The 14,204-nt window shown below is 40.9% G+C and overlaps 1 protein-coding gene across 5 annotated transcripts in view; it reads right to left on the bottom strand.

The window, feature by feature from the left end:
• The window catches only part of EPRS1 (glutamyl-prolyl-tRNA synthetase 1), a 62,080-nt gene that overhangs the window by 21,171 nt on the left and 26,705 nt on the right, over window positions 1-14,204 (bottom strand). For 2 of the 5 annotated variants that reach the window (XM_073338856.1, XM_073338857.1), the window contains 9 exons: window positions 12,101-12,211; window positions 10,986-11,122; window positions 9,216-9,423; window positions 7,100-7,212; window positions 5,944-6,061; window positions 5,469-5,849; window positions 4,209-4,418; window positions 3,187-3,441; window positions 752-985 (listed from right to left, as the gene is read on the bottom strand). In XM_073338856.1, the coding sequence (XP_073194957.1) occupies window positions 752-985; window positions 3,187-3,441; window positions 4,209-4,418; window positions 5,469-5,849; window positions 5,944-6,061; window positions 7,100-7,212; window positions 9,216-9,423; window positions 10,986-11,122; window positions 12,101-12,211 (1,767 nt within the window). The remainder of the gene's footprint in view (window positions 1-751; window positions 986-3,186; window positions 3,442-4,208; window positions 4,419-5,468; window positions 5,850-5,943; window positions 6,062-7,099; window positions 7,213-9,215; window positions 9,424-10,985; window positions 11,123-12,100; window positions 12,212-14,204) is intronic. The other 3 variants (XM_073338860.1, XM_073338861.1, XM_073338859.1) reach the window with 2 other exon arrangements.

Raw genomic sequence — 14,204 nt, 5'->3', positions numbered from 1 at the left:
TTAAATAAATTACCAAAATAATTGAAACTACAATACCATGGATGGAGAATGGGAGTGGAGAGCACTGGAAGAAATCTCCAAACCTCCTTTGTCTAATAGTAATGTAGCTAGGTTTGACCCTTTATTTCTAGTTATTAGTCAACAAATATATGCATCCATATGCTCAGTGTTACATCGTAAGCAACGGAAGAGCAAGTGAGGGCTAGGGAATCAAACTCACAATTTTTTTGGCTACTGACCATCTCCAGAAAGGTCAGTAGTAAACCGTTCATGGAGCACATTTTGATAGAATTTTTCAGTCCAAAATTTAGACCAGTTCTAATCGCTAAAGCATCGTAAGTATTTGTAAGGCCATACTGTCATTTACAATAAGGCTCCTTTATACCACTCTGGCAATGTAAATAAGCCCTAAAACTTTTACACCTGTTTTATACTCTTGGGGGAAAATCCACTAAGAACAATAGGAACCATCCACTAAGCAGGCAGACCACTACTTTCTGCTCTGCCCGAGGGGACAAAGCCTACCCCACACCTACCTCCTCAGAAACACCTCGAAGCCCTGCCCCTCCATGCCGGGCGTGCTTAATAGCGAGCAAGAGGGACAGAGTCTCATTTGCTCGCACTCCCAGCCCTAGCCCCTGGCGGTGACTGACATCTTCCCACGTACACATGACTAGCCCTGCCCTAACATCAACTGAAATGTCTTCTAAGGTTATTATTTTTAACTAAGTTGTGTTTTTAAAAAGTTTACCTTTTCTGCTTTTCCTGCTTTTAGTTTACGGACCTCTTCTCCTTGACAGGCCACCTTGTTAAACAGAGCTTTAGCTTCTGGTGTGTCTGGGCCACCGATTTCTGTGCCTTTTGTTTGAGATGAAGCAGATATCTTAGTTGCTGGCAGATGTCCTGGCTTGTAGTCCTGCCCAGTCTTTTCTTTATACTCTGCTTTCAGAGAAAGGAGGAGTTTCACTGCTTCATCTACTTTATCCTATGTGGAAGAAAAAAAAATTTAACGGTCACAGAAGAGGATTCAAAAGTACTGAATATACTCGGTCATAAGGCAAATTTTTTTTTAGTAAAAAAGGGAAGCACCAGAGATGGGGGTCAGCTTATGAACGGGTACAGAGGGACAGGTGGGACACAGCCCCTCCCCCCAACAGAAGCAGCACAGCCAGCAGAGCCAGAAGGGAAGAGGCAGGGCCAGAGTCTCCCCACTTCTGGCCACGCTGCTCTCCCCCCAGCCTCCAAAGCAGCTGCAGCTCCGGGGCTGGCACGCTGCAGCCGTGCCACTCGGCCCCGCCCCCCAGAGCCGGCTGTGGCCATGCCACCCAGCCTGCCGGAGCACGCCGCAGCCATGCCGCCCAGCCCGCTGGAACATGCTGTGGTCGCACTGCCTGGTCTGGCCCACTACAGCAGCTCCGGCCAGGCCAGAGACATCGTCCCCGGCCCTCCCCAGATAAAGTGGGAAGGGACGGGATGGAGAGAGTGTGAGGGTCCCAGGCTAGGGGTGGGGTCATGTGGGGGGTGGTCACAGGGGTTACTCCCCTGACCCCCCAGCTTCTCTCCACAAAAGGTTTCCCCACCAGTTGCTGTCCCGGCCCATCAGGGTAAGCAGCTGGCGTACCAGGACGCTTTGTTTACTTACGTTTACCTCCGTGCCTGTGGACGCTCGAGGTAAACAAACCGTCTTGGCCCACCAGTAGCTTATCCTGATGGCCAAAGAGCCAAAGTTTGCTGACCCCTGAATTATAGGGACGTCCTATGAATGGGCCATAAAAATTTTCCATTTTTACTTATCCATCGGGGGGGGGTGGGGGGGGGCGGTCAGCTTATAAACGAACCGGCTTATGATCAAGTATATACGGTAGGTTAAGAACATTCTTTTTTCTCTACTAAGAAAAGGCAACAAATAAAACTGGGCAGACAGCAGAGTCCAATCTGTATCTGGCCACAAGCAGAATGTGTGTGGTGGTTAGAGAATGAAAAGCACAGCACTCAACCCACAGTGTTGAGTGCTACCAGGATTGAAGCAGAATGGAGCTCTCTGATTGCTGTTAACAAAACAATCTACTAACAACAGTTATAGCAGTACACTGAAGAACCTGAAAAAGCCTTTCCTCATTCAGGAGGAAATATAAGATCAGCAAGGGCATTTAGAGAGACCAGTGGCTTCTGAGAGCAGATGAATTTTTCTCTTGCTCCTTCTTGGTGCTATTATTCAAGGAAATAGATTTTCCTTTTAAATTCATTCTGTGGCTGGGGAAAGCCTCATTACTTTGGTAGTTTGGACTAATGGGCACTTTTGTTCGCCCACATCACACCACATTACATGGTTTTAAAATTAACAGTGCTCAAATTCCATCCTGGTCATACAGATTCCTCTGTCTACCTGCCAGTCTGACTTTCCACACATGGTGGGACTGTGCTGGTAAGAGAAGAATTTCAGAACTGCATGTCTCAGGAGTAAGAAATCCAAACCTCTTCTGAGATACAGGAATATTTTACTGGATTGAATACAGAATTGGTGGTTTAGCTGCCAGAGGCAGAACAGGTTTCAGAGTAACAGCCGTGTTAGTCTGTATTCGCAAAAAGAAAAGGAGGACTTGTGGCACCTTAGAGACTAACCAATTTATTAGAGCATAAGCTTTCGTGAGCTACAGCTCACTTCTTCAGATGCATATCGTGGAAACTGCAGCAGGCTTTATATATACACAGAGAATATGAAACAATACCTATTCCCACCCCACTGTCCTGCTGGTAATAGCTTATCTAAAGTGATTTCCAGCACAAATCCAGGTTTTCTCACCCTCCACCCCCCCACACAAATTCACTCTCCTGCTCACCAGCAGGAGAGTGAATTTGTGTGGGGGGGTGGAGGGTGAGAAAACCTGGATTTGTGCTGGAAATCACTTTAGATAAGCTATTACCAGCAGGACAGTGGGGTGGGAATAGGTATTGTTTCATATTCTCTGTGTATATATAAAGCCTGCTGCAGTTTCCACGATATGCATCTGAAGAAGTGAGCTGTAGCTCACGAAAGCTTATGCTCTAATAAATTGGTTAGTCTCTAAGAGGCAGAACAGGAATTCAGGAGAATCAGTTCAGGGTTACTTAGTGGAAGACTTCCACCCCGTGGCAAAATGTGGAAGAGTTAAAACTGAAGAAACTCTATATTTACCACTATTATACCTTTGAAGCTTTCTCTGCTTTGAGTCTGCGAACCACCTCCCCTTGTTCAGCTACATTATCATAAAGAGTTTTGCTGTCTATTGAGCTAGAGGATGTCAAATTATTGCAGGATACAGGAGAAGGAAGAGCAGCAGCAACAGAGTACGTAAAAGGAAGAGCTGCAGGTGGATTTCCAGGTTTGTATTCCTGATCTGTCTTTTGTTTATATTCTGCCTTTAGTGTTAAAAGCACTTTCACAGCAGCATCTATTTGATCCTGAAGCAAGAAGAGAATTAAGATGTACGTACAGGTAGAAACAAAATAATGGAAAAGAAACCACAATCTTAACTAGAATAGCGCTACAATAACTGCTGTAATACACTATTTTAGGGCCAGATTCTGTTTGCCTGACTCACACAAGCAGATCCCAGGAATGAACAAGTCTATAATAAGGGGAGTAGGATTTGGCCACAAGTAAGCTCTTTGTAATTTTACTTTGTTTGTCAGACCTACTTCAACAAGCCACACACCAAGGATTCAATCATACAGCATTCATACATTCATGGCTCCCCAGTGAAGTCTTGGCCCCAGGCGGGCACAGCAGTCCAGCCACGTTCAGTACATTGTGGGATTGGGGGCCAAGTAGACAAGACTTTGAATTGAAAATTATTAAATGGGGATTGTCAAAAAAACCAACACTACATTTCTGTTATTCACCCCACTCCAGAATAGTTTTAAAACTACAGCTTGCTTTTCATCATTTATGTCTTATGAAGTTCATTCAGCTAGCACAATAAAAATGAACTGGCTAATTTCCCTTTCTGGTTCTCAGGCACTACAAGCACAAGACTGTTGTGAAGCCAAATAAAACAATTTAGGAGAATTAAAGAAAACCTAATTGAAATTTAAAAAAAAATAAAATAATGAAAATACAGAACCTAATGGGAACAGAAACAAGTTTCACAAAACCTACAGTTTGGGCTTAACCAAGCTGAATATATCTCTTTCCATTAAGAAGCTTTTAGTATTCAGTGTCATTATACCTTTGAAGCTTTCTCTGATTTAAGTCTGCGAACCACTTCGCCTTGTTCAGCTACTTTACTGTATAGAAATTTGCTGTCTATTTGACAAGGAGGAACAGGAGAAGAAATGAACACAGCAGGTGGGTTTCCAGGTTGGTATTCCTGGCCTGTCTGTTGTTTATAGTCTGCTTTTAGAGTTAGAAGCACTTTCACAGCAGCACCTATCTGATCCTAAAGCAGAAAGAGAAAGGGGGGAAAAGAAAGTTGTAGAAAGACAGAAAGAATAAGATAAGTTGTACTGAACAACAGATCCTTTTTTATATAAAAAATAACACACCAAGTTTACAAAACCTTGAGTACCGTATATTCATAGGCTATTTATAACTATTAGTTCACCACAATTTGAGTAGATCTGGTAAAGAAAACATTTACCCTTTAAAGTAAACCCTCAGATATTATTTATTTGTACTGTTGTAGAACTTAGGAACCCCAGTCATGGACCAGACCTCCACTGTGCTAAGCAAACAAACGCCTATTAGAAATACTTTTGTACATTTGCAACAGTTCTCTACAATACAGTACCTCTAAAGCTACAATACATAGATATGAGCCTTCATTCAGATTCTGTAATGCCACAAAGAAAGTCTAATTGCCAGACTATTTAATCACTGGGCAGGAAATGTCAACAAGTTTTCCTTCTTTTTGTGATCTGCTTTGCTGTTGGTCAAAATAGTTCCATATACTCACCAAAAACTGCAGTCAAAAGAGAAAATCAGCAAGTACTTGACAATTTTTACATTTATTTATGAATAATTTTACGCAGGGAAACTTATTCTTGAAGTGTTAGATTGAATTAGGTCAACCATTTGGAATCACCTCTTTTGAACAATGTTGTGGAGAAAGAGGGAAACAGATTATGACTGAGAACTTTTGCCAGGGACCAGTTTCAGACAGTCCTGTATTTGGTTTGGGTGGTAAGACTTGTTTGGGCCAGTTTCTGGGAAGAACAAAAATATGGAAAATGTAGCAGTTCTGCTCATATCTAAGGGACCTAATTAACATTCCTCATAAATATTATTGGGACAGAATTAATCTTACCAGTGCTACTTGGAGAACACCACCACCTGAGAAGAGAGGGCCTAGAGGAACCAAACCCAAATAAACTTAATGAAAGCAAGGGAGGAAAACATAGGTTCACTTACATCCTGAGAAAGCACATTAAACTATACAAATATTCATGAAATATTCATGTTCTCTTAACTAGTTTCTTAAAACACTTACCTTAGGTGCTTTCTCAGCTTTCAATTTTCTGACCACCTCTCCTTGCTCAGCTACTTTATCATAAAGAGATTTGCTGTCCAGATTGCTGGAAGTCTGAGGTGTGGAAGCAACATTTGGTACTGCTACAGCTGCTGCTGGAGGATTTCCAGGCTTATACTCCTGGCCTGTCTTCTCCTTGTATTCCACCTTCAAGGCCAATAGCTGTTTCACAGCTGCATCAATATCTTCCTTTGCAGCCTTTTTACCTTTCAAGTCACGAACCACATCACCCTGAGCAGACACTCTGTTGTAAAAGACCAGGGGGTCCTCAGATGCAGCAGAGGCTGGACTACAGGTATCAGCAACAAGTGGAGCAGGCTTTCCCTTTGAAGCTGAACTAGCCTTTGAAAACAGAAGCAAGTTCTCAGTGTTCCTTTTTAAAAAAACGTTAATAGTAATGTTATTTATGAAAGCCTTTCCTAAAAGCCTTATTTACCTCTTTCTTTGCAGTTTCTGCTTTAGTCTTCTCTTTTGAGCCAGATGTTGGCATTTCCTTTGTGTGTCCATCAGGGATATAAATCAAAATGCATGGGGCTTCTTTACAGCTATATGGGCTACAGAAAGAGATTAAAAGAACGAATGTTTTATACACTATCACTATAGGGCCACTGCACCAATAGGAAAGAATACATGCAGCATGTCTACCACTTTTGAGGGGGAGGAGGAGGGAGAAGATATTCAAAACCACTTCTTACCCTATACTCTCATTACATACTCTACTACAAAAGCAATGGCATTTCTGATTGCAACTACTTAATGTTGCCAGTTCACATTCTGTACTGCTCAGTGTACTGTAATGGATGTTTATTGCTCACACAATTTCTCCATCTCACAGCTCCCTCTCTTTAGGGATCTAATTCTCATCTCATTTAGTTGAAATAGCAGCTGAATGCAGCTTTCCCATCTCTTCTGCATAAAAATGCAGATTTGGCCATCTGGATTTTTTACAGCGCATTCTAAAAGACCTTTAGGTTTTGCATCCAGCATATTCTGTAGATGGGAAACAAATCAAGTGTTTGATAGTGAATGGGATCGTAAGGGAATCTTATATACACAGAGTGAAACACTGAATAGTTTTTCATCATTAGGTATACACCTAATATAAACATGCTTTTCTCTAATCAGGCAATCACCTATTTTATTCCATCTCTGGGATTCTTGATTTACATATTCATAATGAATACAAGGAAAATTGACTCCCTCATTATTTCAGAGAATCCTTGTTCTCACAGAAAACGTCACCTGGATGACACTGTACATCTACATGAAGGCTTAACATAAACGCAGGCCTAAAATGACACTAAGATTTTTTTAAAACTATATTTAAAGTTTTTATATAGTGCCACAGTTGTGCAACTGGTTTAATTGCAAACATTATACCTAGCCCAATGCAAGATATAGATGTGTGTGTGTGTGTGTATATCAGAATGTTTTTTTATTTTTGCTGGACAAGAAAAAAAATACATTTCTTCCTCAGGGACTTCAGTATTGGTGTGAATATATTAAAAACAGAAATGCATTAAAACAGACGTTACAGATCTATAATGGCAATTCTCAGGCTATATATGGTGTTTATTTACAAAGCTGCTTACCTAACCGGTTCATAGGGTTGATCACAAATAAAAAATCCTCTTCTCTGAAGTTGTATGATGTCTCCTTTTTTCAACTCCTTAAGGCAAGGATCACCTAACATCAGTTCTTCTTGCTGTAACAGTTAAAAGCAAATTAAGACCATTTCTTATGAGCATTGTTTAAAATAATGCTAAGAATTATCGTAGCTGCATTGAAGGATTCCAGAGATGTGCTAAATTCACAACTGCTGAAGTGTCAATTAATCCCAATGACATTGGATAAGATACTCTCAAGGAGATGTGCTAGCCTGAAAATATGCTAGGGTGAAAGAGAGTTTCCAAACCATCAGTGCCAGAGGGCTAAAGCGTCATACATATGGTAGGAAGTCAGTGTAAATTATACCGAGAAAAGTTAATACAGTATTTAGTTCTTATGATTTAAAATAAAACCTCAATCTTCTTGAGGTAGAAAAACAAATAGGAACAATTACTGGAATATATTTAAAGATCTTTCCCCTCCCTGAAGCATGAGAACACAAAAAAATTCAGTTAACTATACAATAAGAATGTACAACTCAAACTAATAAGTGAAGTACTATCACAAAACATTCCTTCACACATTACTTTTCTGCTACTGTCATCAACAGACCCAGCTCACAGGGTCTATGCATTCCCTCTCTTACTGAAGAGCCTCAGTTTAGATCCCATAATATCGGCTGAGGACACAGGGTTGGAAGAAAAAGTGACAATGACTGGAAGAAACTCCACAGAACAGTGCCACATTGTACAAGACACTTTAAACCTGCGGCCCACCAGCTCCCCGCAGCCCCCCCAGCATTTACCTAGAGCGGCTACAGCCCGGTGCCCACTGGGGGCAGGGCAGGCTCCCCACCTGCCTGCCCTGCCCCCACGCTGCCCCGGGAAGTGGCCAGGACCTGCAGGGGGGGCGCACAGGGGTCTGTGTGTTGCCCTGGTCTCTCCTCCAGGTACCTCCCGCAAAGCTCCCATTAGCCAGGGAGCTTTGGGGGAGGTACCTGGATGAGCGGGCAGGGCAACACACAGAACCCTGTGCCTGCCCCTAGGTCCCAGCCGCTTCCTGGAGCGGCACGGGGACAGGGCAGACAGGGAGGGAGCCTGCCCTGCCCCCGGTGCGCACCAGGCTGGACCTGCCCCCCAAAACCCCTCCTGCACCTCAACCCCCTGCCCTGAGCCGCCTGCCGCACCCCTCCTGCGCCCCAACCCCCTGCCCTGAGCTGCCTGCCGCACCCCCTGGGGGCAGGAAGGGGGCGAAGTTGGGGTAGGAAGAGGCGGGGCAGGGGTGGGGCTGCGGTGGGGGGCGTGGTCAGTGGTGCAGCCCTCGGGCCAATGTACTAGTCCTCATGTGGCCCTCGTGTTTGAGACCCCTGCTTTAAACTGAGATAGCGAGATACAAAACCAAGTGACTGCAACAACTATAAACCCTTTCTGTGACAAAAAGCAAATTTAACAAGTTCTACCAAAAGAGCCAATGAAGCAAAGTCTTCCTAAAAACTATACAACTTCAACTGTAGTGTTTTATTCTATTTGCTAGACCAGTAGTTTTCAACCTGTGGTCTGCAGACCCTTGGGGGTCCATAGACTATGTCTAAGATTTCCAAAGGGTCTGTTCCTCCAGCCAAAATTGTTTTTGAGGTCTGCAAACAAAAAAAAAAAGAGGTTGAAAACCAATGTACTAGACAACGAAACTCTGCTAAACAGTCTGATCTCCTACCAGGTTGCAGCTTCCATTGACTTCCAATTTGTTGTGCAACATAAAAAGCTTATCTATTTCAAAACATTGCTACGTGTAAAGACTCTTCACCAATATCAAAATGCCAACCATGAGCCAGATCCTCAGACAACATAAATGGACTTACCTTCACTGAAGATCTGACCCCACAGACATTTTTGTAGCCCAGAAGACTATATCTACATTTTTAATATAGATTGGGGGAATCTAGCTTAAGTTTGAACTACTCAAACTGCTTTGAAATATAACTTGAACATTTGGGAAAAGAGAGCCTAATACCTTTTAAAAAAAACCCCAAAACTGGTGCTGATGGTAAGGAGAAAAAGTAAGTAAAAGCTGTGTTGACTAAGAGGAGAATACATGAGTTACCTTACTATTTCGGTTGACATATTGCTTGAAATCTTCATCTTTACCTAGGACAGGTTTGGTGATCAGATGGTCATAGTTAACACAGACGGCTGGAATGAGAGGCGCATGTGGGGTCTCTGCAAGCCAAGTGATCTTAGTGGTTTTTTTGTAGTCCTTGTTCTCCATGTTCAGCTTGGCATCAATGGACACAATTTTCCTGCTTGAGTTTCTACAGAAGAAACAGAAAAATGTGATGAAACAACATTTTTACACAACAATTATGGTATGTATTTGAATATTTCTTAAGACAATATCAAAAATATGGGAATTGTTGATCAAAAAGGCTCATGTCAAAAATAGTCTTAGAATGGATTGTGCATGGACTAGAAAGATGATATTTTCTAGGACAGAGTCCTGTAACTCACTGGCCATCAGAATTCTCCAGGGACAGATACCAAAAAGATCTAGTACAGATTCTTGTACAAGATAGTTTTGTTTTAAAAAAAACCTACTAGTGGTCAAGTATGTGACTGATTAATTTAAAGTCATCATGCATTTCAATTTATTTTTAAAATGCCATTTAGTTTCAGAGGAAAAGGGAGAGAATCTCATGGTTAGGTATCAATCTACACTATTCACATGAGTCTGAAGGGCTCTCTTGATTAAAAAACTGAGAACCACATTAATGACTTAGAAAAGAGCATTCTCTTATCAGGAGAGAGATCATGTGATCCTTACCTGTCAGGTTCACTCTCCCTGAGGCACCTGGCATTGGCCACTGTCAGTAGACAGGATACTGGGCTGGATGGACCTTCAGTCTGACCCAGTACAGCCATTCTTATGTTCTTATCACTACAGGCCATATTCAAAAGGCTAATCTGTTCCCCACACCACCCCAATTCACTTTTATTCCAAGTAAAATATTTTGGATCAGATTAGGATTTACATGAAAAACATAGCAAATTAATAATTCTGGTAACTTCTGAAGCAGTACTTTGCTATGAAGAGGTACCAAAGGGGATATGCAGATGAAGTCTTCCTCTATACTAAGATAGATGTACTTTAGATTTACATCTGTGATTGGTATATACAATTGCCATCAAGCAGAGTCTTGAGATGCTTTTTAATACCTTTCTATACTATAGATCATCAAGAGGTTATACGTAGGAGTATTCAAAGTTTTGGATAAATCACCACACAGCAGGCACTTCTGAAGTATTTCCATTGTTTTAATTTATTAAAAAGAAGTAGCAAAGTGTTGTGCAAGGCATAGAAAAAAGCCTTACACGTTTCCATAAACCTTCCATCTTTCTAAGCTTTCAGTGCAATGATTTTGAAGTTGGTTACATCACATTTTAATTTCACTTTTTTTTGCAACCTTGCAGCCAAACAGATTTTGTTTTTCAATCTGCAAGAGCATATGTTCACTTTTAGGATGAGAGCTCTTATACCAAGTATCAGTCACAGAGCAGATTTGCAAGCTGTTATAAGGTGACATGGGCTTTCTTTTAAAAATAATTCATACTGTAAGAACTAACAGACAGTAACAACTACGGAAGTGCGTCAGTAAACTGAATAAGAAGAATTTTCATGCAATATCTGGCCTCACTGGTGATTTCAGACCCAGAACTACAGTAAGCTGTACTATTTATTAAACAGGCAGCTGTGTGATCCATTTAAAAATGATTGTCCACGCTACCTTTTAATATTTCAAGATGCAAGAAGGCTATTCTTGTCAATGAAAAGCTGAGGTGCAGAAACCTTTACTTGGAATTACTTTACACTTGTTACCTGTGTATTTTAGTGATGATAATGTTGCCCCAATTTATGAATGTAACAGTCTCTCCCTCAGTCAAAGTCTCTGCATCTGCGCCGTCAATCAGCACTTTGGAGCTGTACCACACAGGCTTCAAGCCAACATCAGCATTCTGTATGTTAAGAAAAATTAAAAGTTGGTTATCATACAAGTTGACTGGCTTAGCTAACAGAGCTGAGTCCTGACACACTGCTTTACATGAGTGTACACAGAAAAAGAATTACAATACATATCACATACTTAAAAAGAATCATAACTAAAACAGGGAAAAGTTCTCTGCACAGGACAAAAGGAGGGATGGGTCTGAGCAGTGTTGCCATTTTTTACACAAGTCATGCTATTTCACGTTTTTCTTAAATCCCCAGCTCCCAGAGTCATCTGATTGCAGGAGAATCTTGGCTTTTTATTAATAACATGAGTTTCTAACCTTTGGGGTTGCAGAGAAAAGCCTGAAAACGTGAACACATTGCATCCTGAAAGCTCTGAAGTCAAACAACAAAACTCGAATGCAATCTAGTCTTTAAAAAACAGGTCACCCAATTTTTAAGCCACTCTCTCGATAGTTTGGGGCCTGTCATGATTTTTTAGAGTTTGGGTTTTGTACTACTGTCAACAAGAGAGTTTTATTCATTCCTTTCCCAAGGCATGCAGTCTGCAAGGACAGAGATAAGGAGGAGGTGAAATGCGGTAGTGCACAATTTCTCTTCTCCTGAGATCTGGCTCCATCTCTGGTCACAAGCAAAATGGGTTTAGGAGTCTAGCTCATCCCCTGGTGGACATGCCATTAGCAATTTTTAAATTAAGTTTGAATTAGATCATATCTTCTAGAAAGAAAATCTAACAAAAGTTAATTCAGAGAAATATTATACAGGAGGTCAGAATACAGCACAATGGTCCCCTGTAGCCTTACAATGTATGAAAGCACAGAGATGTCAAAGTCCCTAGCTTGATCTCATTCTTATAGTGCTAAATTGTAACACTAGACACTCCCTCCCCGGTCCCAGTTGATTCCTCTAACCTATGGCTAATGTCAATCTTAATGATCAGTACCATACAGTAGTTTTTAAAGGACGACAAATGCATGCACAACCTTTGGGTGTTTGGCCACTTCTTTCATCTCCTCTAGGGCTTCAGGAACAGTCACAGTGACCACTTCATCCTTCAGTAAAGCAGTATACCGAGGTGCCACTGGGTCTATGACCTACGGGAAACAAAAAGAAGATAATCATGACTATTGGGCAGTGTCAGAGCAAAAGATTACATGAAACAAAGTAAAGTGAAAAATATAGGACTATTAAGTGGTATTCTTTGTGTTACTGCACTTGTTTGCCTTTTAATGCTACTTTCACCAAAAGTTATAAAAAGCAAGACAAACAAGAAAATATATAGTCAAAAGTGAGCAATCCTTAAGCAATTTTTCAGACTTTCCACAAAAAAGTCTGTATTTAAAACAGGCAAAGTTGTTGATAGCAAACAGGTACTATCATACTGCAAGTAAACCAGATCCCAAATCAATGCTTCACTGAGAAGGACGACAGTAGAGCTATATTGGTGTAGTTATACTCTGTATGTAACTGTACTAAATCTGCCTGCTGGACCATTTTCTTTCTAGATAAATCCATTTTAAAACAACATGTTGGATGCCATACTTTTGCTAGCACAGACCCTGATCCTATGTTCATTTCTCAAAGACTCAGAGATAGCTTTGCCTAAGCAAGGAGCACCAGTTGGGTCTATAATATTAAGAAACACCATTTTAATACAGCAGCATTAGATCACTATAATAAGGCAATACCATAGTATTAAACTCATTTTTGAGTTTCCCACCATTGTGTTTTCTTGCCAAACTAGTCACCATCACAGCCTCTCCCTATATTTTTTTTTTTATAAAGTCTGTTTTCCCTCCCAGCACCACCTTTCATAGGGCCTCTTGAATCTCTTACAACTTACTTTCATAAAACATTTGGAGATGCTTACTTAGAATAATACAGTACACACAAGGGGCACTAGAGGGCTAGCAGGAAACAGTGGTAGACTAACTGGCAGGTGAGTTGGGTGCTAAACTTAATGAGTGCAAGTAAATATTTTTATGTTTATCCTTTCACTGCAACAGGAATGCACATGTAAACAGCAATTTTACAAGTAAACAGTTTGTCAATCTATTTTATACCCAACTTGCTTGGCACTAGCAAGTATGAGTGTGCTTTGGATTCAGAAGTCATACATTTATCAGTGAGTCAGTATGTGTGACAGGTTTCAGAGTAACAGCCGTGTTAGTCTGTATTCGCAAAAAGAAAAGGAGTACTTGTGGCACCTTAGAGACTAACCAATTTATTTGAGCATAAACTTTCGTGAGCTACAGCTCACTTCATCGGATGCATACTGTGGAAAGTACAGAAGATCTTTTTATACACACAAACCATGAAAAAATGGGTGTTTACCACTACAAAAGGTTTTCTCTCTCCCCACCCCACTCTCCTGCTAGTAATAGCTTATCTAAAGTGATCACTCTCCTTACAATGTGTATGATAATCAAGGTGGGCCATTTCAGTATACGTGGAAGCCATACCCTTGACGTGTTTTGGACAGATGTAATAGGAAATGGCTTGTTAAGGTACCTCAACATCCAGAGGCCTCATATGCTCCTGTATGATTTAGTAACTAAAACACCTAAATTTTACAATTAAGGTTATGATTTGTTTTCATTGTTATAACCATGCCCTTTGTTTTAATAATTCAGGCCAATACTCCCCGAGGTAACTGTCTCTACAATGTAACAGCATAGTAAGAGCTCTCTGCCTGCAGAGATCTTTTATATCAGACTGGGAAATGTGTAGGAACAATTTCTGCCCTTGTTTATATTATTGACTCCAATGCAACGGCACAAGTAGAGGACGACAGAATTTGGCTGATAAATATGGTGCTACCCAAGGAGCAGGAATTTCAAGACACTTAATTAAAACAGTTTTAAATATACTATCAACTGCCCCATATTTTTAAAACTCCACTACTCAAGTAAGTTATTAGTATTTATGCAGCAACAGAAAGAACCAATTGATAATCCTTATTATACACCAAATGGACCAAAATACAAAAGGTAGGAAGGGATACAAGACACATGCCAGACAAGCAAATACTACTTAAATGAACAAATCTGCAGTAAGGCCTCAGCAAAAACAAGCAGGAATCCCAGT

This window comes from Lepidochelys kempii, chromosome 3 (genome assembly GCF_965140265.1).
Source record: "Lepidochelys kempii isolate rLepKem1 chromosome 3, rLepKem1.hap2, whole genome shotgun sequence".
NCBI lineage: Eukaryota > Metazoa > Chordata > Testudines > Cheloniidae > Lepidochelys > Lepidochelys kempii.
Note: the sequence above shows the minus strand (reverse complement) of the source record. Positions and strands in the feature narration are given on the sequence as shown.